We start from the raw sequence: 27,174 nt of genomic DNA on the forward strand, positions 1-27,174 counted from the left end.
GTGAATCTAGTACATTTTATTTACCCATTCATAAGTTGGTGGACATTTGAGTTATCTCTGCTTTCTGGCTATTATAAGTAATGCTGCTCTGAACATTGGCATGCAACTTTTTGCATGAACATATACGTATAGGCCCCTGGCTATATACCCAGGAGTGAAATTGCTGTATCATATGGCACCTCTGTGTTTTACCTTTTGAGGAAATGTTAGACTGTCTTCCAGAATCACTGCAGTTCCCACCAGCAGTGGATGAGTGCTCTGATTTCCTACATCCTCATCAACACTTGTCATTATCTGTCTTTTTGATCCCCTTTCTCGTTTGGTTTCCTTCTGGGACATTCACAGCAGGGTCGGCTCCAGGAGCTGGCTTTTCCTTTCGAGGGGTGTTTAGTGTGCTGGGTATTTTCTGTTTGCCGCCACTGCCCAGATCCTTCTGTGCCCTGGGGGACGGACTGACCTCTGTGGACTGGCCTCTTGCCTCCCCAGCTTTCTAACTTCCATTTGGCCAGTGAGATCAGAAGGAAGGAGGAAAGTGAACTGGGGCTTTCTCCTCCAGCTTCCGCTCTACTAAAGGCCTCAGCTCCTCTTAAGCAGCGCTCTTCACAAAGCAGCCCTCTTCCGTTTTGTCCATTACTCCTCCTCCTGCCCCTCAGGTCCAGCAGTGGTGCTGGCTGGCCACTGCTAGTCTCCATCTGCCCTGCACTCACCCTGTAAATAGTCCCTTTATTAAACTCCCCAGTATGAGTGCCATCTGTTTCCTGCCGGGACCCTGATTGGTGCAGGCAGGGACCAGTTATTAATACTTCGCACCGCTCTCTCCTGCCCGACTGCGCTTTCTGCATTGACTGAAGACTGCTCGCTGCAGAACTGTGTGTGAATAGCAGCTATTTGTGTCTTTACAGGCTTATATCAAACTTGGGGACTACCGGAAGGCACTGGTGGATTGTGACTGGGCTCTGAAGGTAAGAAGGTTGTTTCCTCTTCCACATGATGGAGGGGGGATTGCTCAAGGCCGGGTGTCTCAGTCCTGAAGTGAATAGAGGGGAGGTATGGTTGTATCATAGTGGGAAGTGGTATGGACGCTGCAGTCAGAGCCTCGGTTTCCTCATCTGTAAAATGGGAGAGAATAGAATTGTTGTGAGGGTTATGATAACACCTGTGGTGCCTCACCCAGAGGAAGTACTCTAGAGGAACTGTTGTTAACATTGGCTTTTCAGGGTGTTGTCACAACGGCTCACCCTTTACTGTAGTGTTAGCAGACGCTTTGCTCCTTGTGATGGTGGAGATGCGTCTTGCGCTTTCTAGAGCCAACCTGGGGGGCTTGTTTCTGCCATGTGGCCATCCTTCCTCATCAGCTCATCCTTTTCCCCTCCAGCTCTGCTCATTCAGAAATGTGTCCTAGCACGCCTCTTTGTAGAGAAATAATCAGAAGCAAGATTTTCTGTGTTCCGCCTGGATGCTAGTCAGGCCTCAGGCAGATAGCATAATACTGTGCGTGGTATTTCTGCCAAAATAGATAATCAAAGGTAGAGAGAAGGAAGGACTGTTGGTGGAAATCTTAGAAGGGTTTTTAAAAGAGAAATGTCATGATCACTTCTTTGGAACATTATTTCAGATGACTAAATATTTAAATAACCCTTAATCCACATTCCCCCAAGTTACTCTGTCACAAGGGCCTTTAACTAAATAATCAAAACCAATGCCTCTCAACCTTCCTTGCCAACGTGCTAACAGAAGGAACATGAGCCCCTGGAGGGTCTAAAAGCAGAGAGCATGAAATTTCTTCTCAGATGCAAATTATTTCTAGGAGCCCCTGGTGGCTCAGATGGTAAAAAGTCTGTCTGCAGTGTGGGAGACTGGGGTTCGATCCCTGTGTTGGGAAGATCCCCTGGAGAAGGAAATGGCAACCCCCTCCAGTATTCTTGTCTGGAGACTCCCATGGACTGAGGAGCCTAGCAGGCTACAGTCCATAGGGTTGCAAAGAGTCGGACAAAACTGAGCGACTTCACTATATCTTGGAAATCCTTGCACATTTTGCACTGCACACCATTAAATGTATCCATCTGTTTTAATATAACCGTATTATTTTCAATAACTTATAATCAAGTAAAGTTAAAGTGCCAGGAAAATATATCAGGTTTATCCTGGGCTTGGTTTCCCCAGTCCAGCCTAACCCATCCCAGAGCATCTCGCCACAGCAGCATGTTGGCCCCACCTACTTCCTTATTTTATATTGAGAAGATAAGCAAGGAATTTGAAACTCATCTTTACTAATAACAGTTTCTAAAACAGGAGAGTCTCTCCAAAACAGACATCTGGAGTGCTTGGTTTCTTTACCCCCTAAAAGATATGGTGCAGGAAACACTTTGTCCCACGGCATCATGACAGTCTTTAAGTGATGAGAACTGCCCAAAGCTGGTGCCTTCAGGTTCTCCATGGCTCCAGCGGAGATCTACTAGCCTGTTATGTTGCTTTATGTGATCATGATTTTTTTTTTCTGCTATCATCTGTAAGAGAAGAGAAAGGCAAGGACATTTTCCTCTGGTGTTTTAGCAATAAGAGAAAAAGCTGCATTTCTGCTCGCTGACTGTGAGCTATCTCATTGGAGCCTCATAGCCTTCTGTTCTGGTCAACACCACAGTTATCTTTCTAACAAGGAAGTTGAACCTCAGAGATTAATTAAGTAAACTGGACGGGATCACATAGCCCATGTTGGCCTCGCCGTAGGCTGGTGCCCTGAGCCCTTGACTGTAAACACCTCTCATGGAAACTGGAAACCCCGTCATCCCTGGGCGTGCCTCTCACGTGGCAGAAACAAGATCTCGTGGGGCTTCTCATGAGTATCTTTTCTGATCTGAAAAGGCCCAAAGAGTTGATCACAGCCTCATGGTGATTCAGCACGACACGCTGGCCTGTTCCCAAATGTTAATTGAAGCCCGGTGTGATGAACGGTGAGCACGAAGCAGAGCTGGCCCAGCACAGCTGAAACCCAGCAGCCAACCTTGATAAGAGCCCAGCGAGGCTCCCTGTTGCAGAGGATTGGGTGAACACTTGGAGGGCTGGGGGAAAAAAATGTATAAGGAGATCTGAAAACTAACAATGGTTTGGCTCTACATGGAAGCTGTGAATCAAAAGAAAAAGTTTCACATTTTAAAATATCAGTAGTGAATGTCAGTGGCACTCCATTATTAATAGTATTAGTACTTTCATGCCAATTTAGTATTTTTGACACCTGTGAATTGGCAGCGACAAGCCCATGTGATGATATTTCAAGGCCCATGTTCCTTGTCAGGGAAGATAAGGCAGTGAAGCGGGTTTCAATTAGAATCAGAATCATTTCTTTCTTGGCAGAACTCTTCCTTTACAATAAAAGACATCTTCCTCTGAAGGCAGAATTCCTTTTAAGGGGATCTGGGGTTTGCCTGAGAGAGTCCTGGTGAGAGTTGATACCTCATCAAAAGGAGAAAGGGCTTATTAGTGAGAAAGTGCGCGAGCGGGCCCCTGGTGGCAGTGTCTGCGGGGGCGTGGCCACAATACACCCCGTCAGGAGGGCACAGTGGGGCTCCCTTTCCCCTGCTGGAACCCTGATGCCTGCCAGTGAAGGCGCCGTGAGCAGACGGCTTCTGTGAGCTTCCTTTCCCTTCAGACGGTCCTCTTCCTGCTTTCTTAGTTCCATCCTGTGTGAGTTCTGCAAGGGTTCACTCCATAGCTCCCTGCGTTTCTTCTTCCTGCAGTTTCTCCTTCAAAGCTCTTGTCTTCTCTCGTGGGTTCAACGCTCATCCCTGCCAGTGCCTGCATTTCAGCTGCCCCCATCCTCGCATTTTGGCTGCCCCCACCCCCAAAGGTTTCCATGTGATTGTCTTGGCATCCTCTGAAACGCAGTATGTCTTTGTTAGACTACAGTAAGTCCCCTACATAGGAACAAGTTCCGTTCCAGGAGTGCGTTCATAAATCCAATATGTTCGTAAGTCCAATAACGTTAGCCATGGTACCCAACTAACACAATTGGCTATATAGTACTGTACTATAATAGGTTTCACACAAATAATGCGTAAAAAGTAAACGAACAGAAAATAAAACATTTTTGATCTTAGAGTACGTACCTTGAAAAGTACAGTAGTAAGGTACAACAGCTAGCATACGGGGCTGGCAAGGAGTGAACAGGCAAGAGGCGTTACTGACTGGAGGAGGGAGAGGTGGAAGATGGTAGAGATGAAGGATCATCAGAAACAGGAGACGGAAGGCGAGCTGCAATTTCACTCACGCCTGACATGGGTGGCACGGAATCTGGTTCCTTGCTGGAACCAGATGCACATTTGCATCTTTGAAAGTTTGCAACTTGAAGGTTCGTATGTAGGGGACTTAGTGTATATCTCCTCAGAGTGGATTTCCTCCAGAATTGCTGTAGCACTTCTCTGGAGGAGATTCGGTGTGATACCTAAGCCTTTGGGTCCTGGAGTCCAGTGGCTAGATCTTAATCCCAGTTCTTCCAGTTAGGGTCTGTGTGACCTTAAACCTCTCTGACCCCTGGTTTCCTCATCTGTGAAATGGGAGTAATAACTGTATCTACTTCATAGAGTTGCTATAAGGCTTACATAAGATCATTCATATGAACCATATGGTCAGGACTGAAAATAATGCATTATTACCGTCATTCACTTAGCAAGGAATCAGGAAATTATATTCATGAAAATGCATCTATAAAGGGCTCTTCCAATGTAATGATTATTGTTACCCCTTCTATTATTCTTTAGCTTTTCTTAAATTTTCCTTTTTGCCCTGAAATCATTGCTTTTCTTGTAAATGCAGCAACAGCAGCTAACACTCTCTTACCTGGTATTGCACTATTTTACACACATTCTCTCCTCACAACAGCCCAGAATGAAAGGTTGTTGTTGAATCACGCGAATACACCGGGATTCTTGGCCCCCGGAGGAGAAGAATTCAATCCGGGGCCAGAGACGAGGCTTGATCGCTCAGAACTTTTGTGTAATAAAGTTTTATTAAAGTATAAAGGAGATAGAGAAAGCTTCTGACATAGGCATCAGAAGGGGGCAGAAAGAGTACCCGCTTGCTAGTGTTAACAATGAAGTTATATACTCCAAAGAATGTCTGGAGGCTGTAAAGACCTCATCAGACCTACTCCCATAATTTACATTTTAAGATAACAGAAGGTTTAATCCAAAGACTGTCCTTAGGCAGATACATTATTGTTATATAATCCTAAGGAATGTGGAGAAAGAAAAAAAGTTTGTCCTTTCTTCCTCCTTAAGAATTCCAGACCCCTCTCTCCTTGGGGACCCCTAGACTCCTTATCAACCTGCCTAGGAACTGACTCTCTCAAGAAGAAACACTATTATGATCTCCACTTTGCAGATGAGGACAGTGAACCTCAGAAAAGCCGGGGGGCCTGGCCAGTGTGCCGCTTCTTGTGAGGGGCAGACAGGGCTTCACCCAGGACTTTCTAGACTCCTGAGCTTGGACTCCCTCTGTACATATACATGCCTGACAGCATCTGACTCGACACAAGGCCTGGCACATAAAAGGGGTTCAGTGAATTAACTGGATGCTTTAAGTTTATGTCTCTGCTATATCATTCCCTCTGTAGTTATAGTAATTCAGAGCAGACCAGTGCAGGGCCCCTTGGCAAGCAGTATTGTTTCAGCTGTAAAGTTCATACGTTTTGAAGGGGGCTCGCTTTCAGATCATAAGTGATACAAACGCAAGTTTCTAGTATATATGTTGTGGTTTATTTCAAGGGAGGAACTTGCCAGGCTTCCTAAGATGTAATAGTAACAGCTGTTTACCCAGAGTAAATTTTCCTACCTTCTCATAAACCAGTGATTCTCAAACTTGGTTGTACATTTATATCACCTGGAGAGTTTAAAAAATTATCGATGCCTCGGTCCTACCCATGAGTATAATTTAATTGCTGTGGGTTTCAGCTGGGCTCTCAGGATTTTTTTTACAAGCACCCCCAGGTGATTCTAATGTTCAACCAGGGTCAAGAGCTCTTCTAAACTAAGGCTTTCTGGTTTGTTTCCTGGTTGAGTTTCATTAAATGGAAATGAAAACTGGCTAGTATCATGAATTAATTTGATAGAGGGCTTACTTGTGCATCCAGACTCCTTGCAAGCATCAATTATTTTGGTCACAGATGCACAGAAAAAGTCTTAATTGTCAACTCTGGTGGCTGTCCTGAGAATCAAAGCGCTGCCCTAACCCTATTAGCTGGGCAGTTGGTGCTAATAATTTCAAATCTTCCAAAACATCTGATCAGTGATTCTCTTTTATGCAGTGTGATGAAAAATGCACAAAAGCGTATTTCCACATGGGAAAAGCCCACCTCGCCCTAAAGAACTACAGTGTGGTAAGTGCAAGAGGAAGCCTAAGAGGTGTGTTTGATCTCAGAGCTGTGCTTCAGAGTGTCTCAGAGGAGAACCACATTCCTCCAAGTTGATGAGGTGTTAATCCACGTTTTAGTATTTTCCACAGTAGATCTTGGAGTTGAGAAGGATACTGAGTGTCATCTGGTGCAGCCCTGCCTGCTGTAGGAACCTCTTCTGCAGTGTCTTCTCCCACTGTTCTTTCAGCTCCAGGAAGAGCATCTCTGGAGAGAAAAGACAGAGCAAAAAGATGAAAAACCAAAATTCACTTGTGATCTCATCACCAGAAAGCAGCCATGCAGATATATGTACACACTAAGATATATTTTGTAATAGCAGCTTTATTGACATATAATTCAGGTGTCAAACAATTCTTCTATGGAAGATAAACAACTCAGTGGTTTTTAGTGTTTTGTCAGAATTGCACAATCAACTTTAGAACATTTTTGTCACCCACTAGCAGTCAGTTCCCTTCCCTCCACCCCCACCCCCAGTTCACCCCTGGGCAACTAATAATCTACTGCTGTCTTTATCCATTTGCCTGTTCTGCACTATTCATGTAAATAGAACTATACAATTTGTGGTCTCTCATGACTGGCTTCTTTCCCTTAGCATAATGTTTGCAAGTTTCATCCATGCTGTAATACATTAATATATATAGTGCTTCATTTCTTTTATTGCCGAACAATATTCCGTTGTATGGATATACCACATTTTATTTATCCATTCGTCAGTTGAACATGTGACTTATTTCCACCTTTGGGTATTATGAACATCCATGTACAAGTTTTTGTATAGACACATGTTTACAGTCTATTTGGCTCTACACCCAGAAGTGAAACTGAAGAGTCACATGATAACTCTGTGTTTAACCTTTGGAAGAATTGCCCATGTGATTTCCAGAGTGGCTGCATCATTTGGCATTCCTGCCAGCAGTATATGTTTCTGATTTCTCCACATCCCAGACAATACTTGCTATTTATCTGTCTTTTTTATTATACCCATCCTGATGAGTATACCACCTTATAGTGGTATTTCACAATTTTGGTTTGCATTTCTCTGTTGGCTAATAATGTCGAGCATCTTTTCATGTGCTTATTGGCCATTTTTGGAGAAATGGTTCTTCAGATCCTTTGTCTATTTTATCAATAGGTTGTCTTTTTATACTGAGTATAAATGTAATCAATCTGGTATAAATTTATATTTCTATAACTATTCAATATAAAGTGATATAAATATTATCATAATATAATATTCATATAAATTCTGGATGCAAGTCACTTATCAGATAAATGATTTAAAAATATTTTTTTTCATTCTCTGTGTTATCTTTTCACTTCATAGCACAAAAGTTTTTTAATTTTTATGCAAGTCTACATAACCTAATTTTTTCCTTTGATCGCTTAGGATTTTGATATCAAATCTAAGAAACCATTGCCTAATCCAAGATCTAAGAGTTTTATGGCTTTAGCACTTGTATTTAGATCTCTGATCCACTTCAAGTTAATTTTTGTATATAGTACTCTTGCCTGGAAAATCCCAAGGCTGGAGGAGCCTGGTAGGCTGCAGTCCGTGGGGTCGTTAAGAGTCGGACATGACTGAGCGACTTCCCTTTCACTTTTCACTTTCATGAATTGGAGAAGGAAATGGCAACCCACTCCAGTGTTCTTGCCTGGAGAATCCCAGGGACAGGGGAGCCTGGTGGGCTTCCATCTATGGGGTGGCACAGAGTCAGACACGACTGAAGCGACTTAGCAGCGGTAGCAGCAGCAGCAGTGTGAGGAAGTGATCCAACTTCATTCTTTTACATGTGACTGACTATCCAGCCTCCTGAGAAATCTGTATGCAGGTCAATAAGCAACAGTTAGAACTGGACATGGGACAACAGACTGTTTCCAAATTGGGAAAGGAGTATGTCAAGGCTGTATATTATCACCCTGCTTATGTAACTTATATGCAAAGTTCAGTTCAGTTCAGTCGCTCAGTCGTGTCCAACTCTGTGCAGCCCCATGAACTGCAGCACGCCAGGCCTCCCTGTCCATCACCAACTCCCAGAGTTCACCCAAACCCACGTCCATCGAGTCAGTGATGCCATCCAGCCATCTCATCCTCTGTCGTCCCCTCTCCTCCTGCCCCCAATCCCTCCCAGCATCAGAGTCTTTTCCAGTGAGTCAGCTCTTCGCATGAGGTGGCCAAAGTACTGGAGTTTCAGCTTTAGCATAAGTCCTTCCAGTGAACACCCAGGACTGATCTCCTTTAGAATGGTCTGGTTGGATCTTCTTGCAGTCCAAGGGACTCTCAAGAGTCTTCTCCAACACCACAGTTCAAAAGCATCAATTCTTCGGCGCTTAGCTTTCTTCACAGTCCAACTCTCACATCCATACATGACCACAGGAAAAACCATAGCCTTGACTAGATGGACCTTTGTTGGCAAAGTATGTCTCTGCTTTCGAATATGCTATCTATGTTGGTCATAACTTTCCTTCCAAGGAGTAAGCGTCTTTTAATTTCATGGCTGCAATCATCATCTGCCGTGATTTTGAAGCCCAAAAACATAAAGTCTGACACTGTTTCCACTGTTTCCCCATCTACTTCCCATGAAGTGATGGGACCAGATGCCATGATCTTCATTTTCTGAATGTTGAGCTTTAAGCCAACTTTTCACTCTCCTCTTTCACTTTCATCAATAGGCTTTTTAGTTCCTCTTCACTATCTGCCATAAGGGTGGTGTCATCTGCATATCTGAGGTTATTGATATTTCTCCTGGCAATCTTGATTCCAGCTTGTGCTTCTTCCAGCCCAGCATTTCTCATGATGTATTCTGCATAGAAGTTAAATAAGCAGGGTGACAATATACAGCCTTGACGTACTCCTTTTCCTATTTGGAACCAGTCTGTTGTTCCATGTCCAGTTCTAACTGTTGCTTCCTGACCTGCATACAGATTTCTCAAGAGGCAGGTCGGGTGGTCTGGTATTCCCATCTCTTTCGGATTTTTCCACAGTTTATTGTGATCCACACAGTCAAAGGCTTGGCATAGTCAATAAAGCAGAAATAGAAGTTTTTCTGGAACTCTCTTGCTTTTTCCATGATCCAGCAGATGTTGGCAATTTGATCTCTGATTCCTTTGCCTTTTCTAAATCCAGCTTGAACATCAGGAAGCTCACGGTTCACATATTGCTGAAGCCTGGCTTGGAGAATTTTGAGCGTGACTTTACTAGCGTGTGAGATGACTGCAATTGTGTGGTAGTTTGAGCATTCTTTGGCATTGCCTTTCTTTGGGATTGGAATGAAAACTGACCTTTTCCAGTCCTGTGGCCACTGCTGAGTTTTCCAAATTTGCTGGCATATTGAGTGCAGCACTTTCATAGCATCATCTTTTAGGATTTGAAATAGCTCAACTGGAATTCCATCACCTCCACTAGCTTTGTTCGTAGTGATGCTTTCTAAGGCCCACTTGACTTCACATTCCAGGATGTCTGGCTGTATAAAAAAGTACATCATGCGAAATGCCGGGCTGAATGTAGCACAAACTGGAATCAAGATTGCCAGGAGAAATATCAATAACCTCAGATACGCAGATGACATGACCCTTATGACAGTAAGTGAAGAGGAACTAAAGAGCCTCTTGATGAAAGTGAAAGAGGAGAGTGAAAAAGCTGGCTTAAAACTCAACATTCAAAAAACTAAGATCGTGGCATCCAGTCCCATCAGTTCATGGCAAATAGATGGGGAAACAATGGAAACAGTGACTGGCTTTATTTTCTTGGGCTCCAAAATCTGCAGATGGTGACTACAGCCATGAAATTAAAAGATGCTTGCTCCTTGGAAGAAAAGCTATGACCAACCTCAGTTCAGTTCAGTTCAGTCGCTCAGTCGTGTTCGACTCTGTGCAACCCCATGAATCACAGCACGCCAGGCCTCCCTGTCCATCACCAACTCCCAGAGTTCACTCAGACTCACGTCCATCGAGTCAGTGATGCCATTCAGCCATCTCATCCTCTGTCGTCCCCTTCTCCTCCTGCCCCCAATCCCTCCCAGCATCAGAGTCAACTCTTGGCATGAGGTGGCCAAAGTACTGGAGTTTCAGCTTTAGCATCATTCCTTCCAAAGAAGTCCCAGGGCTGATCTCCTTCAGAATGGACTTGTTGGATCTCCTTGCAGTTTCCTATGTCTATAGGTCTATTTCTATATAAGTTCATTGTGTCATTTTTTCTTTTTTAGATTTCACATGTAAGGAATATCATGATATTTGTCTTTTCCTGGCTTACTTCACTTGGTATGATAATTTCTAGGTTTGTCCATGTTGATGCGAATGGAATTATTTTATTCTTTTTTATGGCTGAGTAATATAAATAATAAATGCTGGAGAGGGTGTGGAGAGAAAGTAACCCTCCTACATTGTTGGTAGGAATGTAAATTGGACAACAGTGTGGAGGTTCCTTAAAAACACTAAAAACAGAGCTACCTTAGGATCCCATAATCCCACTCCTAATCTTATATCCAGGGAAAGTCATAATTCGAAAAGATGCATGTACCCCAGTGTTCATTGTAGCACTATTTACAATAGCCAAGACATGTAAGCAGCCTAAATGCCCATCGACAGATGAACAAATAAGGAAGATGTGGTATATTTACACAATGGAATGTTATTTAGACAGATGGAATTTTAGTGCAGATTGTGAAAGGTTGTTGTTGAATCACGCGAATACACCAGGATTCTTGGCCCCCGGAGGAGAAGAATTCAATCCGGGGCCAGAGACAAGGCTTGATCGCTCAGAGCTTTTGTGTAATAAAGTTTTATTGAAGTATAAAGGAGATAGAGAAAGCTTCTGACATAGGCATCAGAAGGGGGCAGAAAGAGTACCCCCCTGCTAGTCTTTAGCTGGATGTTATATAGTCACTAGCAGTCTGTTAATGAAAGAAAGGAATATCTTAAAATTCAGAATGGCACCAGGCCCCTCACCCATAAGATGCATTTTGGGATAAATGGTTTATCCTGGGCCATAAAATGATTAACTTGAATCTTGAAGAAGGGCAGACCACCATACAAATAGTTTCATTTACATAGATTAGGGGAACAATATCCATACTGGTTTGTCAAGTAGGTTCTGGGCCAAGAGGCGGAACTGACTTGGAGACAGAGTTTGGGGTAAAGGCATAGTACATTAGCATAGCTTAAGACAAACATTTCCATAAGAAAAAGGCATTGGTTATCTCTAGACTCGAGAATAGCTAACTTCAGGCGAAGCCGGGTGTCATTATGGCAACACAATATTTTAAGAGAAACCTCTCTTTATTTTTTTTTTTTTTTTTTTTGTATCCAAAACGTGTTTATTGGGATGGTTTCCCGTTCATCTCGATACAGGGTATTTTTAGTGCTGCTTCCGTCTGAAAGAGCATCCTTCTGTAAGCCTCGCTTTTCCTCCTGTAGGCTGGCAGAGGACAGTAGAGCAGCCAACACACAAGACTACTGTTTGTGCATGGCTAAAGACGGTGGTGATTTTATAGCATCCTGGGCATTTTACATCCATGAAATAGGAATTGGGGCTCTGCACCAGGCGCTTCTTCTTGTGTTTCCTCTTCTCCTCTTCTGGAGAGGGATGAAGAAGATCCTTTGCGAGAGGCATGTTCTCGTGAGGAGGTCGTCACCGCCGGAAAGGGCGAAACCTCTCTTTAAATTTGTATAGAGAAGGAAAAAATATTGCTAGTTTGTTTCCTCCTGCCGCTTAAGAGAGATAAAAATGTCTGACACTTGCAGGCTATTTCCTCTATTTGGAGACCCCTGGCCTTCCTGCCTGTTACCCTCTCAATTGCATTGAATTGCATTGAATATTGTTAACAATATTAAGGCTTCAAATCCATGAACACGAGATGTCTTTCCATTTACAAGATATTATATGTTTAATAAGAAATTGCCCCCTGTTGTACATTTTTAAAAAATTATTCTCTGTTAGATTTTAATTCAAAAATAATACAAACTTATCATAATTAAGTCAAATAATAGGTAAAAAGGAAAATATTAATCTCCTGTCCACCAAATTCCATTTATTCACTCATTTATTCAGTTAATTAATTCACTTAGCAAATATTTAATGCATACTCTCTGTGTCCCAGGCACTGTTCTAGGCAGCAGGAATGCAGTAGCAAACAAGACAAAATCCTTGACTCACTTTCTTGCAGTGAGGGTGACCTGTCACAAGATAGAAACCAAATAAGCAGATGTGTGGTATGTTAGATAGTGAGAAGTGTCCCTGAGAAAACTAAATTGGGAAGTGGTGAAGGTGAGATTGGTTTTATAGAGAGTGGCCAGGGAAAGATTCTCTGAAGGAAAGGAGGGCAGAAAGTGAGGAAGCCATGTGGATATACAGTGGAGGAATGGTTCAGATAGACGGATGGTTAGAATGGAGCGAGCAAGGAGGGTGAGAGGGTGAGCCCGTGGGAGTGTGTGAGGGACTGATGCCCTAGGGCCCTGCAGGTTTTTCGAAGGACCTGAACTTTTATTTTGAGTGCCCTGGGAACCATCAGAAGGTTTTGAGTAAAGAAGCGAAATGATTTGAGTTGTGTTTTAAAGCATCACTCTGCTGTATTGAGAATGTATCTTGACAGGGTAAGAAAAGGACAGGAAACCAGTCAGAATGCTATTGCAACAAATTATCCAAATGAGAGGTGACGATGGCTTGGACCAGGTTGCTGACAGTGAAGGTGGTGAGAAGTGAGGGTCTCTGCTTATATGCTGACAGTGAAGTCAACAAGCATTACTGATAGATTAGAGCTAGGGTTAAAAAGAAGTTGGAAACAGGGATATCGTCTTAGTCCTTTGGGATTCCATAGACCAGGTGGCTTATACAACAAAGGTTTATTTCTCCCAGTTCTGGGAAGTCCAAGATCAAGATGCCGGCAAATTCAGTGTCTGCTGAGGGCCTGTGTCCCAGTTCCTAGGCAGCCGGCAGGAGCAAGGAAGCTCTCTGGGGATGGCTCCACCTCATGACCCAGTCACCTCCCAGAGCCCACACGTCCAGATCCATCACACTGGGGATTAGGTTTCACCATGAATTTTGGGAAGATCCAAACATTCAGTCTATTACAGTTACCATGTTCGATATCCGACAGCACTCTTCCCTGTTTTAATGTGATGTTTTTTTCCTTCAGTTTATTTCTTAATCCTGACCTTCTAGATGAGTCTTGAGCCTTTAAGATATCTGAGAACCATTTTTTTTCCCCCTGAGCTTTTCTTCTCTGCCCTAAACCTGTCATCCTAAACCCATTAGCAAGAATCTTTCTTCTGCAGAAACTTTCTAACAGTGTCCTCAGTGAGAGCCCCTCACTCTCAGGTGTTCTGGTTGACTATTCCACGGCCAGTGAGCAGCCCCTCACTAGCCCTTCGCAGCCTGCATATTTAAATAAGCAACTGTCTCCTCCTGTTCTGAAGTCTCGGTCAACAATGTTTCTAGCTTCATTTATTTCCTTATTCCACGTGGGCATATCTGACAGGTAGCCTCCCATCCTCTCTCAGTGCAAATATCACATCTGAATTTTGCATTTACCTTATGATTATTCCTCTCCCAGCCAGTCATGAACCATGAGAATTTAGGAGTGGTTATTTTCCATCACAGACTGTATCTGACAACACTATTTTTAAAAATGAATTTTGAAATAATGCCCATTGCCTCACAGAACCAGAGAAGCCTAAACAAAATGTCAAATGCATGCTGCGTTCCCCATGCCTGCCTCCGACGAGGGGAGCAAGGGAGGCTGGGAGGAGATAATGAAGAAGCCAAGCCCTGTGGTACCCAGTGGCTTTCTTATAATCACCACTCCCCACTAGCCACTCTTCATGGCCTTGTTTCTTTCTTCTAGTCTAGAGAGTGTTATCAGAAGATCTTAGAAATAAACCCCCAGCTGCAGACACAGGTAAAAGGTGAGACTTCCTGCTGACGCCCTTGTTTGAATTGCACCTCCCCCTGTGCTCTGGCTCTGGGGTGCCCTCCATGCCTTCTCTGCACTTGGCCACGGGCACAGCCTTGCCCGGCCCTGCACAGTCCAGCCCTCTCATTAACCACCCTGCCCACCTCCTCTTTCTCTGTTCTTGGCCTTCCTCCTTTTCTCTGCCATCCTGCCTTCAAGCCTTTTAGACCACAAGCGACGTTGTCCTTGGATGATTCCAAGATGTTTTAAGATTCTGGGTAGAAACTATACACCCTTCCTAAAAGTTTTCCATGCTGAAAACAAGTTTGAATTATTCTCATGCTTTCTGCCTCTCAACTGTCCATCTTCAGAAAAAGGTTGGTGTACAGGTTGCTTGTTAGGATGTTGGTGTGCTTCTTCTCCTTGTTTTGCTAGAGTACCTGAATCAGGTAGATCTTCGGGAGAAAGCAGACGTTCAAGAGAAGGAAGCCCAGGAGTCACTGGACTCAGGAAAGAACTCGGCCGTGACGACCAAGAATCTTCTGGAGACTCTTTCCAAGCCTGATCAGATCCCTTTGTTCTACGCAGGGGGGATTGAAATCCTGACTGAGATGATGAAGGATTGTAAGCCAGCAGTGTGTGTGATCTCATGAATGTTGTCTAGTCTGAAGGGACAGGGTTTAGAGGTCTGACCATAGGAGGCAAAGAATCCCTTCCTCCCTTCCTGCCACAAATATTGATTGAAGATTTATTATAATGCAGGTGCTAAAGGGGGTGCTTAAGAAATATCCCCCACCCCAGCCAGCTCCATCCTGTCCTCTGCTGACACTGCACACACACCTGCAATAAATAGCAGACACACAACGCGACAAAAAACACAGCATACACCACTGCATACGTACTTAACATGCACACCCAGCACGTGCTCACATCACGTGTGCTTGTATCACATACATCACACACACACCATGCGCACGGGATACAGACACCATATATGCTTATATCACATAGCCACACACCACACACGTCACCTCTCCTCTGTTCCCCACGGGCTGCACATACCCACACACCATTTCCATACCCCACACATACCCCATGCGAAAGTCGCGACTCTTTGCCACCCCATGGACTGTAGCCAGCCAGGCTCCTCTGTCCATGGAATTCTCCAGGCTAGAATGCTGGGGTGGGTAGCCACTCCTTTCTCCAGGGGATCTTCCCAACTCAGGGATCGAACCCAGATCTCCTGCATTACAGGGGGATTCTTTACCGTCTGAACCACCAGGGAAGCCCCAAAATACTGGAGTGGGTAGCCTATGCCTTCTGCAGTGGCTCTTCCTGACCCAGGAATCGAACTGGGGTCTCCTGCATTGCAGGCGGATTCTTTACCAGCTGAGCCTACCAGGGAAGCCCCACATACCCCATGTATACCCCAAAACACCTTCTGTTATCCCCACATATCTCCCCCCAACTATAGAGGAATGGAAGACAGAATTTTGTAAGAAAAACCATGAAGTTCATCCCAGTCACACTTGATAGTTTCTTAGGATGTGAAAAGAGTTTCAGAGCAAACATCAGCTCTTCTCCTGCTAATGAGACCCATACTGCTCTCTCTTACCAGTTCCTGTCATCACTGATCCCAGGGCTGAAACCTTCCTTGCTTCTCAGTGCCAGAATGCTGTTTGTTTGTACAAATGGATGGAGTCTAACTTCTCTTTAGTGTACAGTGGAGGGTGCTCAAACACCCCTGCAGTAGCTTCTTGATGATTATCAGTTCCTCTCTAGAGCCTGGAAACAGCTTCAAAGTAAACATTTAAGAACAGATGGATATGCCAGTTCTTCCAGGAGTTTAAGCAGCTCCTGGAGACTCTCTAAAGCTTACAAAATGAGGAGTTGTCAGATCACTCACGGGGCCACCCGGACCCAGCTCTCCCGTGAACAGGATGTCCCTCTTACTGTGGTACCAAGTGGCTGATGACAGGTGTAGGTTTCAGAATGGGAGGCATTAGTTTCTGCCCAAACTGTGAATTTGGTGACCTAGACATTCCATATTGGGTTTCTGTTATCATCTGGCTCTGTGACAGCTAGACGGTTCAAGCAGGCGGTTCAGATTCTGACGATGTGGTGTTCTCCGAATTTGTTTCAGGCACAGAACGAACTTTATTCAGAACAAACAATGGATTCAGTATCATCAGTGAGAATGAGGTCATAAGAAGGTAGGGATGCTTGTAAAGACAGCCTGGCCTCAAAACAAGGAAAGACAACCATTTCTTATGCAATCAGACACTCAGTACACAGGCAGTGTGATGGCAGACGGTACTACTATCAGTCGATACTGAGTGCCATGTGAACACCCTTGAGCTGTGAGCAGTTAGAGTTACACCACAGTTAACAACTGCAGAGAGAGAAAAGTTACCAAAACTTGCCAGGGTTCCTCCAAGCCCTTCAAAGTCAGAGAAATGACCATTCTTGCTGGTTTTCCCACCAGTTTTTGCAAGATGGCTCTTTGTTCTTTTCCTCTTTTGGAATTTGCTGATCATTTCAGGAAATGAGATCTGTTGGGTCCTGGCTGAACCCATTTATAATTTCATCTGAAGGAAGACTCATACGGCAGGAGGTAGTTTGCTAAATGTATTTTAATTTTATTTTGTACTTCAGTTGTTCTGATGCAATTCCTGGGGATTAGGACAAGACATGGGTTGGAGTCACTGGCACACATTTGCAGGCGTGAGGAGGCCCGTAAACAGTTCGCTGGTCTGGTGCAGCCATCGGCCTGGCCCCTGGCTCACTGTCCTTTCTCCAGGCAGCCCCAGCTCCCTCAGCTGCATCCTTGTCCTGGACCTCATTTCAGGGCTTAGCAGTCCCTCGGTCCTGGTGACCTGCTTAAACCCACATTTGAGGAGTCTGGGGGTGAAATGAAACCAACTGAAAGGAACATCAAGACTGCAATTTCAATATGTCTCCCTTGCACACTGTAGGTGCTTTTCTACAGCAGGAAAAGATGCCGTGGAAGAGACGGTGTGCTTATCTGTTCTCAGACTCTGGCAGGCAGTGTGCAGCGAGAACGGTAAGCCAGGGAACCGCCATCGGTCATCATCGGTGCACGGTAATGGGAGAGTTACAGAGCAGGGGCGGGGGCAGGCGTGATTGTTCCCCTGGGACAGGCCCTGCCACGTGGAGGTCTAGACTGTCGCCTGGAAAAAGCATACAGATTTGTGCTGCACTCTCATAGCTGCCTCCACGCAGGCAAGGTCACGGTCGGCATCACGTCTCATCATCTGGGCACTTGCCCTGCTCTTTGCAGACAAGTAGCTTCACTTCATGCATCGGCAGTGGGGCAAGTAAAGTTTTTCCTTTTCTGTGCTGAAAAATAGTGCTGCTTTTTGCTGACCTTAGTACCCATTTCAGCATCATGAGATTTACGGCCACCCCCGATGGCCTCTTGTGACACTGATTAATACTGACTGCTTAATTACAGTGAAGCAGTGACATGCTTTGGGGATTTTATTTACCCTCACTCTTCCCTTTTTACATATTAGCATCTTCTGGAGTTTGCTAAATTTTTATACGGTCGCCACTTCAGTGACCTCAATGTAAATAAAAATTTTAGGTGTTTCTCTCATTTAAAAAAAAAAGTGTTTTTTCAAATGAGGAAAAATGTCTAAACACAAAACAGTGAAAGTGGGAATAGTGATAGCTGTTTCTCCCATGCGTGGGTTCTCATGGGAAGTCAGCGAGGGAGCTTATGAATGCAGCCTGTAAATGGTTAAATGCTGAATATGAGAGAATATAATTTTTTTTATTCATTTAGTAGAGTGGAGGTATCACCTTAAATTGTAGAAATCTTAGGTTCTAGAGAATCAGGGGGCCTCTTCCATGAAGGGAATTATGCTCAGACTAACATCCTTATCCAGGTGCCCTGCTGCTCGTAGGGCACTGCATGGGCCCTGGGGGGTGTTTGCGTAGACCCCCTTGCCTGAGGTTAAGAAGATGGACTTGATGACAAGGTGTTTCCTCAGTCTGAATGGGACCTGTCTCCCTCTGTACAGCCCCACTTCCTCAGTCTGCACCCAACTTTGGTTTCTGTGAACCTTGAGGTCACATCTTTTTTAACATCTGGAAAAATACCATCAGACACAACTTAGGACATAAATGCTCTGTCTCAGGTGAATGGAATCTTGGTGTATCCAATTCAGTAAATACAGAGATGTTTTTAAATAGGACAAAGGAATGCTTAAAAGTAAAGGCATGGAAGTAGGTCTGGGATATAGTGCTGACTGGAGAGAAAAGCCAATTATGGGAAGGATGTATTATATTTTAACATTATTCATATGAATACCAGCCCCCCTTAGGGAAAGTGCTTACCTGGAGGAGGTTACAGAGAAGAAACTTTTATTTTCAGCTGTATTCACATTTTGTGTTATTTGAGTTGTTGACAGTGAGCTACTGTCCATTTTTTTCTGTAATCTAAACAAACTGTGCTCTGTTTCAGAGCTCAGCCTCATGTTCCAGCCTGTATCCCTCTGCCTGCTCTCAGATAAATTCATGCACTGGTTTAGAAAATGAACTGGGTGATGGGGGAGAGGGCATATCCAATGCTACCACCCTGGAAGTAGTTCACAGCCAGGAAGGGTAGTGTGCTTCATTCATTAATGTTCTCGCGTGGTCATTCTAGTTTTCTAGAAAGAACTCAGATGGTTGCTTTGGCCATTAGATGAAAATTGATGGTCTAAAGCTCTTCACCATTCAGCTGATTTCTTTCCCTTTCTTCACATTTCCGGATACCGTCCACCATGGAGCCTTTGGCAAGAACAATGATACTAGCTAACATATATGTATGTACCAGCCCCTGTTCTCCACACCGTCACGCATTAACTCATTGCATCGTCATGACAACTGTTACGTTGGTCCTCTTCCTCGTTCCACTAATGAGGAAGCTAAGGGATCAATAACTCGGCTAAGGTCATCTCCTGATGGTTCAGATCCCATATTCTGCTTCTAGAATCCGTGCTCTTACCTTCATTAGCCTGCCTCCTGGAGAAGAGTTGGGTTTCTCGTTAGAGGAGGGAAGACAGAGCCCACGTGACCATCGTGGTCTGCATGAGGCTGACGTGCCCTGTGTTCTGCAGAGGAGAACCAGCGCCTGCTTGTGCTGCGTCCGGACACGGGCCCACTTCTGCCCTCCCTGCTGGCCTCCAGGGTCCCGGCCATCCGGCAGCAGAGCCTGGCCCTGCTGCTGCAGCTCGCCCAGACGGAGAACGGACGGAGCCTGATCATCGGCCACCTTGACCTGATCCGGTAAGGCTCGGCGTGCGTGCGGGCGGGAGCTTCCCTGCGGCATCTCAGGTTTCACCTGCCACATTAAGACCTGTCCCCTTTCCCACATCTCTGACGTGAGAGGAGCCAGCTGACCAGATTAAGGGTTGAAAATCAGAAGGAGCCTGTGAGAAGAACACTCCCTCTTAAGGACCTCCAGGACAAACTCCTGTCTGAACTTACTGCCATGGACAGTGTCACTTCTGCGCTTGTTTCCTTCTTTTCACAGGTTTATTTATCTGGTTGTGCCAGGTCTTAGTTGTGGCAGGCAGGGTCTTTGGTTGAGGCATGCAAACTCTTAGCTGCGGCATGTCAGACCAAGTGCCCCAGCCGGGGATCAAACCCGGGTCCCCTGCGTGAGTCTTAACCCCTGGGCACCAGGGAACAGACCCTGAAGACCATGTAAATATGGCGGCACTTGCAAAATCCGATTTGGAACCTACCTGTAAAACGGGCCATTTGCCTCTGCTCTTTGAGCCTCAGTCTTGGCTCCACCCTGCTCCTGTTCTTACTTTTCTTCGTTTATTCCTGTTTCAGGTAATGCTACCTGATTTTACTTATCCTTAAATCCTTTCTGGAGTGAGTAGGGTACAAATAAATACAACACATCTCAAATGCTGTTGTGTGTAGGTCTTTCCAAGGCTTAAGGTGATAGGAATGGAATGTGCCTCTTTCCTAAGTAGACTTTCTTTTTTAATTTTAAATGAGCCATAGTGATTCTGCCTGGTGCTTTTCCATCTAAAGATTATTAGTTTGAATATGTGAAATTGCCACTTTTTATGTCAAGAAAAGGTTGCATGTTGACAATTTCATGTGGTTCAATTTAAAAGAAATAGTAGCTGTGATCGTGTCTATGTGTGCGTCTGTGTGTGTGCTCAGTCGCATCCAACTCTTGCAAACTCACAGACTGTAGCCCGCCAGACTCCTCTGTCCATGGGATTCTCCAGGCAAGAATACTGGAGTGGGGTACCACTTCCTCCCCCAGGGGACTCCCGACCCAGGGATTGAACCCAAGTCCCCTGTGTCTCCTGCATAGGCAGGTGGTCCTTTACCACTGCACCATCTGGGAACCCCGGCCATGGTTATACCATTGCTTTATAAATGCTTCCTATGTAATCTAAAAACAGAATTTGGCTTCCGATTCTATTCACTATTATCTCACTGGGAAGGAGGCAAGATAAGTGTCCTTCCCCCATTTCACAGGTGGGGTAGGAGAGTGACTCGGGTCATCTCAGCCAGCTGTCTCCCAGGCCATGGAGCTTACTCCTAGTCTCTGTTCCCTGTTAGAAAGGCAGCCAAATCTGAAGCCGTGTCAGACCTGCTTGGACCATGCTGAGAGTTCTGGTGCCTGTCCCATGTTGGTGAGGAGGCCCGTGGGTGCTGAGGACGGTATGGGGATGAGCCTGGGCTCTGACTTGCCCCTTCTCAGCCCAGCCCAGCCCTGCGGCTCACAGGACAAGCCCTGGCAGCCCCTGAAGCTCAGCGCACACTGGCAGATGGGTCGTTAGCGGAGTTAAGTCATCAAAAGCACATTTCACATTTCAAATGACTCTGCAGTCATTTCCTCCGTACCTTCATCATATGTTTTTTTGTTTGGTTTTGGTCTCTTTAAGTAAATACAGCCACAGTTATCATAAGCTTTCCCCACCCCCCGCCCAAGCTTGTTTTTGAATTGCTTGAGTTTCATTTGAATTTTTCCAGTGTCTTGGCGTTTGTCATCATCTTGTGCAGTACAGCCTACTTGCTTTAGACGAAGAAATCTCCGTTTATCACCCCTGTGCCCACTCTTCTTGTTAATATCTATCTCCAGGTAAACTGGAACGAGGTAGAACGTGTTCTCTGAAATGAGATAGTTTGAAACAGGCCAGGTCCCATGACCCTCGCATTCCTCCCCGTATAAGAAGGTGAAGGGACAAGTGTGCATGGCAGCAGCAAAGTGAAGGCCAGTGTCCCTTTGTGAAAAGTGCTGGGGCTTAGATTGCAGCAGTCAGGAGCCTCAGCCTTCCACGTGTCTCTTTCTGCTTGTGTGACCCAGGAAACTGCTAAGCCCTGATGCGCCTGGTATCTCATCTGTATCAGAGATTTATGGTGAAACGTCAGAGAGATGATGCCTATATGCCAGGTAAACTTTTTTCTGCCACATTTGACAGATTAGTCTCTTGACTTAACCCAGAGAACTCATCTTGTTTTTCTGTAAACCAAAAGACTAAAGATAGTAATAGCTGATGGTGGCTTAATGATGGCAGGCTCAAGGTCTCTGTCCCTCTCTTGACCTTTCCCTCATGGTCACATAAGGCTGCTGCAACTCCAAGTATCACATCCCTCTTTAAGACAGATTAGCACCAACTGGGTCTGTCCCTTTTATCAAGAGGAGCTGCTGCTTTTGTTTCTCTTTGGTCAGAACTGTGTCACATGCCACCCTGGAGGGCAGATGGTCCCAGCTTCTGAGGCAGAGGCAGGCAGGACAGAAGGAGGGTAACGGGATGTCTGGTTCACCAGCAAACAGCATCTGCCACATCAAAGAAAGCAACTAGTTTCACGCCTGACATGTGTTTTGGACTCAATAATGACTTTTGCTCACTTTCTATCTTCTGGGTCTATTGCTCAGGGTCCTAAACTAAGGGGAAAGCGCACTTATTGGTTATTTAGACCATTTTCTGACCTATGGTCCCTCTACTTTGTCCATCAGCTGCAGGTCAGCAGAGCAGAACATCTGCCAAAAAAGGACACGCCTGTCATCTGTGTCCAGTTAGGGTGTGCCTTTTATCTCATTTATGTTTCCAAGTACAAAACCCAGAGAATCTTAAACCCCCAGCTCTTCTTCTGTACCACTCAGGTTAGTTAGTATTCATCACAAGACTACAGAAAACAGGTTTGCTTTGGTGAGGGAAGAATCTGAGCTGAGGGAAATAAATGATTTCTGACAGCAGGAACACTGGATGGTCTCCTGAGGAAGTTGGGGTTTTGCAGAACCCCCAGTGTGGAGGGACCGTAGCAGCAATCCAGTCCAGCCCCACCCAGCACACTGTCCCCTCTGGGGTTTCCCAAAAGTCCTGTGTGTGAGGCGCTGCAGGGAAGATTCCAGCATTTGCATTTTCTTCTCCATTTGACTGGAATGGGCGCCACAGCAGCTTATAGGGTAGGGGTCTCTCCCCAGTTAAGGAGAGGAGTGTGCTCTGTTCCGGAACAGTTCTGATTGATATAAGATGATCTCCTTACACCAAACACAAGCTGCCTCCCCCACCACCTCGGGGCAGGTCTGCCTTCTGTACCGAGGCCTCGGTTCTGTCTGTCGAAGCCCTACAGGTTGTATCCACTCTCCCTCTGTCCACTGTTTGATGTGTCCAAAGACACTGGCATTTTCCGGCCCCACGCATCCTTGTTTCCTCAACCATTCCTCAGGTGGTTTGGCTTCCAGATCCCTCCCAGAACAAGCTGCTAAATAAACCCAGTACCATACATGTGGGTGACTGGAAGCCATGCTCCTGAACATAAGAACCCAATATGATGGGCTCTTTTCTTTCTTTATCTCCCATTGTAGCCTCATGGCATCTGCTCGTAATGATAGCATTCTTTCTGGCCCTCCTCCTACCCTATTCCTTCTTGGCTATTCCTTCTTGGCTCCCTTGGCGAGCCCCCTTTATGCTGTCATCTTTCCTGGTCAGGGACTCAAACATCCTATCTCTTCTCGTCCATGGCCCCAGTTATCACATCTAAGTCTCTTTCTCAGATGTTAGAAGGAAGCATCCCTCTGTCACTGGGCACCTCCATCACAACATCCCAAGTATCATAAACCTAGTAATTTTACCATAAGCTTAGTAATTTTACCATAAGCTTAGTAATTTTATCATACTTTAGTAATTTTATCATAAGCTTAGTAATTTTATCATAAACTTAGTATTTCAAAAGTAGTTCTTCAAACCCACACCCCCTAGCTGAACTTCTGTCTTCGAATATGGCATTTTCATCTGCCCTGCTGCCTAGGCCAGAATCCTGGGAGCTCCCTGGATGGCTCCCTCCCCACACCCCTCAGGAGATGGTACTTGTCAGTCCTACTTCCTCAGCATCTCGTGGACGCACTTCCCGTCTCCCTCCTGCAGTGTCTCAGGCATTCCCTCTAGGTCATCATGAGGCCTCGTCTTCTCGACTGTACGTCTTACTCTGCCCCATCCCAGATCATCCCTTGACCTTGATTGTCTGAACAGTCCCAGCTCTCCCCCACTGGATTCCCTGCCTCCTGTGCCACCTGCTCTAATCCACCTCTGCCGCACCACCAAAGGGATTTGTCCCAAATGCACATCTGTCCGGTTATTTTCCTACTTAAAACGCTGAAAGGACTTTATACTGCCTCCTAGACTAGTTCTTGAACTTCTGAGAAATAGAGTGTCTAGGAATCACCTGGGGACTTTATTTAAATGCAGCTTCGGGGCTTCCCTGGTAGCTCAGCGGTAAAGAATCCATCTGCCAAAGCAGGAGACACGGTTTGATGTCTGGTCCATGAAGATCCCACATGCGTAGAGCAGCTAGGCGTGTGCCACGACTACTGAGCCTGTGCTCTCGAGCCCAGGAGCTGCAGCTACGGAACCCACACGCCCTGGAGCCCATGCTCTGCGATGAGAGAAGCCGCTGTGGTGAGGAGCCCTTGAACCACAACTAGAGAAAAGCCCACACAGCAATGACGACCCAGCACAGCCAAATAAATAAATAAAATTATAAAATGCAACTTCCTGGAACTTCCTCTCACTCAGAAACTGAGAGAGGCTCAAGAGCCTGCAGCCCACCCTACCCCACCATACACCCGCACCACACTTGGGACTCAGGACGCCCAGGGAAAGTACAGACATTCCAGAAGACCATAGACAGACAGTCCATCGTGACCCAGGCTGGCTGCTCCCTGTCCACTAGCAGGACACCCTACACACTAGCTGTGAGGACCCATTAGCAGTCCCCAAGTGTGTCTCTGCTGTTTCACACCTTGTCATCTCTGACTACTGTGCCCTCTGCCTCTCCTGTCCCTACATGCCTGATGTGGGCCTGCAAGCTCCTTGGAGCTGGGACCTTGTCTTTTTCCACTTGGCACACGGTCAGTGCCAGTGAGTGCTGTTGACTGCCTGGACAAAGGGACAAGTAGCCAATGCTCCACTTTCAAGTGAGGTGGGAATGTCCGCCTCATCTCCATCCTCCCGCAGCTCTTGCTAGGTGGGCTCCGTGCCCACTTGATATGTGCCTGTTTTATCCTATCACCTGACACATGTCACCATAGGAGGCCAGGCGCTCAGCACGGTGTCCCGGCCAAGCACAGCACTCGGCACGCTGTAGATGCTCAGTATGGGCTTGCCGGATGGACACGTGACTTCTACTCCCATCGTCCTGGTGCTGGTCAGCCCTTAAGGCAGCATGATACCCCATTACGTTTTATGGCAGCCGCACCAGACTGTTTGCTCATATCCTGGGTTTGCAGTTGGCTAAAAATCTTAAGTCTTTTTCACATGAGTCAGTTATCAACCAGGTCTCCCATTTCTGTTACTTAAACAGATTTTCCAGCTCTCAGTGAAGGACTTTAACTCTCTGAAATTTCATCTCATGTATTCAGCAACCTGTCAAAATCTTGTTAAATCTTTAATCCATCCCCTGCTTCATTAGGGGGCCTCCCACTTAGTCATCAGCACATAAGTAAGCGTGCCATTTAGATGTCATCTGTGTGATTCAGCTTGGCCGTGCCAGAGTCACACGGTAGAGGCACCAGAGGCCTTCCAAGTCAGCGTCTGATGATCAGTGAATGCAGGTTAAAACTGTTCACCCCCCTGGAACCGCACATTAAGTGGTAAACCGTTCTCATGGCATAGTACCTGCCTTGCTGGGGTGGGCAAGGGGCTAGGCTTCCTGGGGGCATGAGCAGCCCTCTCAGCTCACTTCGCTCAGGTGCTGACTCCTCCCTGGTCTCCACACCAGGCCCTCTCGTTGGGGGTGCTGTGAGCTGGAGGTCAGCCCACCCTGAAGGTGTTACGTATGTTTGCAGGTTGTTGGAAGCTCTGGTGTCATTCCTTGACTTCTCAGATAAAAAGGCCAACTCAGCCATGGGACTGCTCACAGACTTGGCTCTGCAAGAAAGGTAATTTTTCTTCCAGAAATTGACATCTCTTCTTCAGCCTCTGCTGCACCATCTGATCTTCTAAAATGTGCGGCAACGCGGGAGGTTGGGCGAACTGAGGATTCACTGCGTAGGACAGCTGATGTCCCCAAGGGCTGTGGTCACCACTTTGCCCCAATCCCTCTGCATGCAGGGGAACCCGGCCCTCAACAGGCTTGGAAGCTGTCATGTACTTAGAACAGCACGTCTCATAGTAAGCAAACCTACTATTATTGGGTACTGGTGAAGCCTCTTCCCCTAATCACTGCCTAGTAGGAACTGCCTGGCAGATGTGTGTTGAATAAATAGGAAAGAGAAGGAGGAGGGAGGAAAAAGAGAAAGGGATGGGGAGGGAGGAGAAACACGGGAACACGGGAGCCCTCCTGGGATGCCAGGGGCATAATGGGTAGCCAGCCTCCTGCCTTTTTTGTCTGTTTGTTTTTTTCTTTAGCTGATGCTGGAGAAGACAGTAAAGATCTTAGATTTTCATAACTTTTCATTTTATTTTTTTTAATGCCTCTTGTTTTGTTTTTAATTTCCTCACCAACATTAGGGCATCTTACCTAGAAATGGTTATATATAGAGAGAGCTCCTCATGCAGGTAGCTGGCCATTGGCAGGGGCTGGGGACAGTACTAGCCCGAATATCAGGTGGAGGCGTACATGCCATGGGGCCGTCCTGACAGCTGTGACATGTAAATGTGCTTACACCATGTAACTCAGAGCAAGGGGAAGGGAGGGGTGGTGCGAAGTCAATTTGCAGAAACCTCAAGATTCCAGCAGCTTCTGCAGAAGAGAGCGGACCTCTGAGATGTGTTGTTTCACATCAAAGGCCAGTCTCCAGGCTTAGAAGTAGAGTAAAGCCACATGACCTACCCAGTGACGACCTTTTCTGCTTCCAAATGACTCCTTCACGCAGGAGCAAATGACAGGGGCCCACAGCTGGACTGTCGATTCCGCTACCTGAGACACTGCACTTATGTTTCACTTTGCACGGTGTAGAAATAAGTCATGGCTGATGTTCTCTTGACAGATTTCAAGCCTGGTTCCAGACCAGCCTTCCAGACGTCCTTCCAGTGCTGACGGGCGTGCTGGTGAGCCAACCCTTGTCTGGTCACCTGCGACAGATCCTCTCGGGAGCGTGCGCAGGGCTGTTTCAACAGGGGTTTGCCTCCTAGAACTCCCTTTGCCTCTCGGGTTGATTGATCATTTATTCACAGTTGGAATTTATACAAGTCTTGGTTATTGGAACAGTTGCTGTGGGGGCAGGTGGAGAAGGTTCATGGGCAGGTCTGGTTGCAAGGGAGGAAGGCTGCAGGCGGTGAAGGCGGAAAGTTGGTCAGTCTCCACCAGTCCCCTTCTGACCCAAGTCCTGTGATAAACTGTTGTTGCTGTTGTGGTTCAGCCACTCAATCGTGTCCGACTCTTTGCAATGGACTG

General features: G+C 45.9%; 2 protein-coding genes across 14 annotated transcripts in view; one reads left to right on the plus strand and one right to left on the minus strand.

The window, feature by feature from the left end:
- The window catches only part of TTC12 (tetratricopeptide repeat domain 12), a 47,856-nt gene that overhangs the window by 12,416 nt on the left and 8,266 nt on the right, over positions 1-27,174 (plus strand). For 6 of the 13 annotated variants that reach the window (XM_086339256.1, XM_086339257.1, XM_086339260.1 and 3 more), the window contains 9 exons: positions 903-962; positions 6,299-6,370; positions 14,245-14,305; positions 14,728-14,916; positions 16,436-16,505; positions 17,268-17,356; positions 19,419-19,587; positions 25,625-25,717; positions 26,768-26,828. In XM_086339256.1, coding sequence (XP_086195382.1) covers positions 903-962; positions 6,299-6,370; positions 14,245-14,305; positions 14,728-14,916; positions 16,436-16,505; positions 17,268-17,356; positions 19,419-19,587; positions 25,625-25,717; positions 26,768-26,828 — 864 coding nt within the window. Of the gene's footprint in view, positions 1-603; positions 711-902; positions 963-6,298; positions 6,371-14,244; positions 14,306-14,727; positions 14,917-16,435; positions 16,506-17,267; positions 17,357-19,418; positions 19,588-21,640; positions 23,538-24,026; positions 24,316-25,624; positions 25,718-26,767; positions 26,829-27,174 lie in introns of those variants that run through there. The other 7 variants (XM_086339263.1, XM_086339264.1, XM_086339265.1 and 4 more) reach the window with 4 other exon arrangements.
- LOC147357449 (small ribosomal subunit protein eS27) lies at positions 11,680-12,036 on the minus strand. Its single transcript, XM_086339270.1, has one exon. The coding sequence runs from the start codon at positions 12,012-12,014 to the stop codon at positions 11,760-11,762; it is 255 nt and encodes an 84-aa protein (XP_086195396.1). The 5' UTR covers positions 12,015-12,036; the 3' UTR covers positions 11,680-11,759.

The sequence above is a fragment of the Bos grunniens genome, chromosome 15, assembly GCF_055505025.1.
Source record: "Bos grunniens cultivar Pamir isolate PY7600 chromosome 15, Bosgru_T2T1.0, whole genome shotgun sequence".
Lineage (NCBI taxonomy): Eukaryota > Metazoa > Chordata > Mammalia > Artiodactyla > Bovidae > Bos > Bos grunniens.

Coding starts and splice junctions, on each gene's coding strand:
- LOC147357449 (XM_086339270.1), bottom strand. CDS start 12,014: ATGCCTCTCGCAAAGGATCTTCTTCATCCCTCTCCAGAAGAGGAGAAG.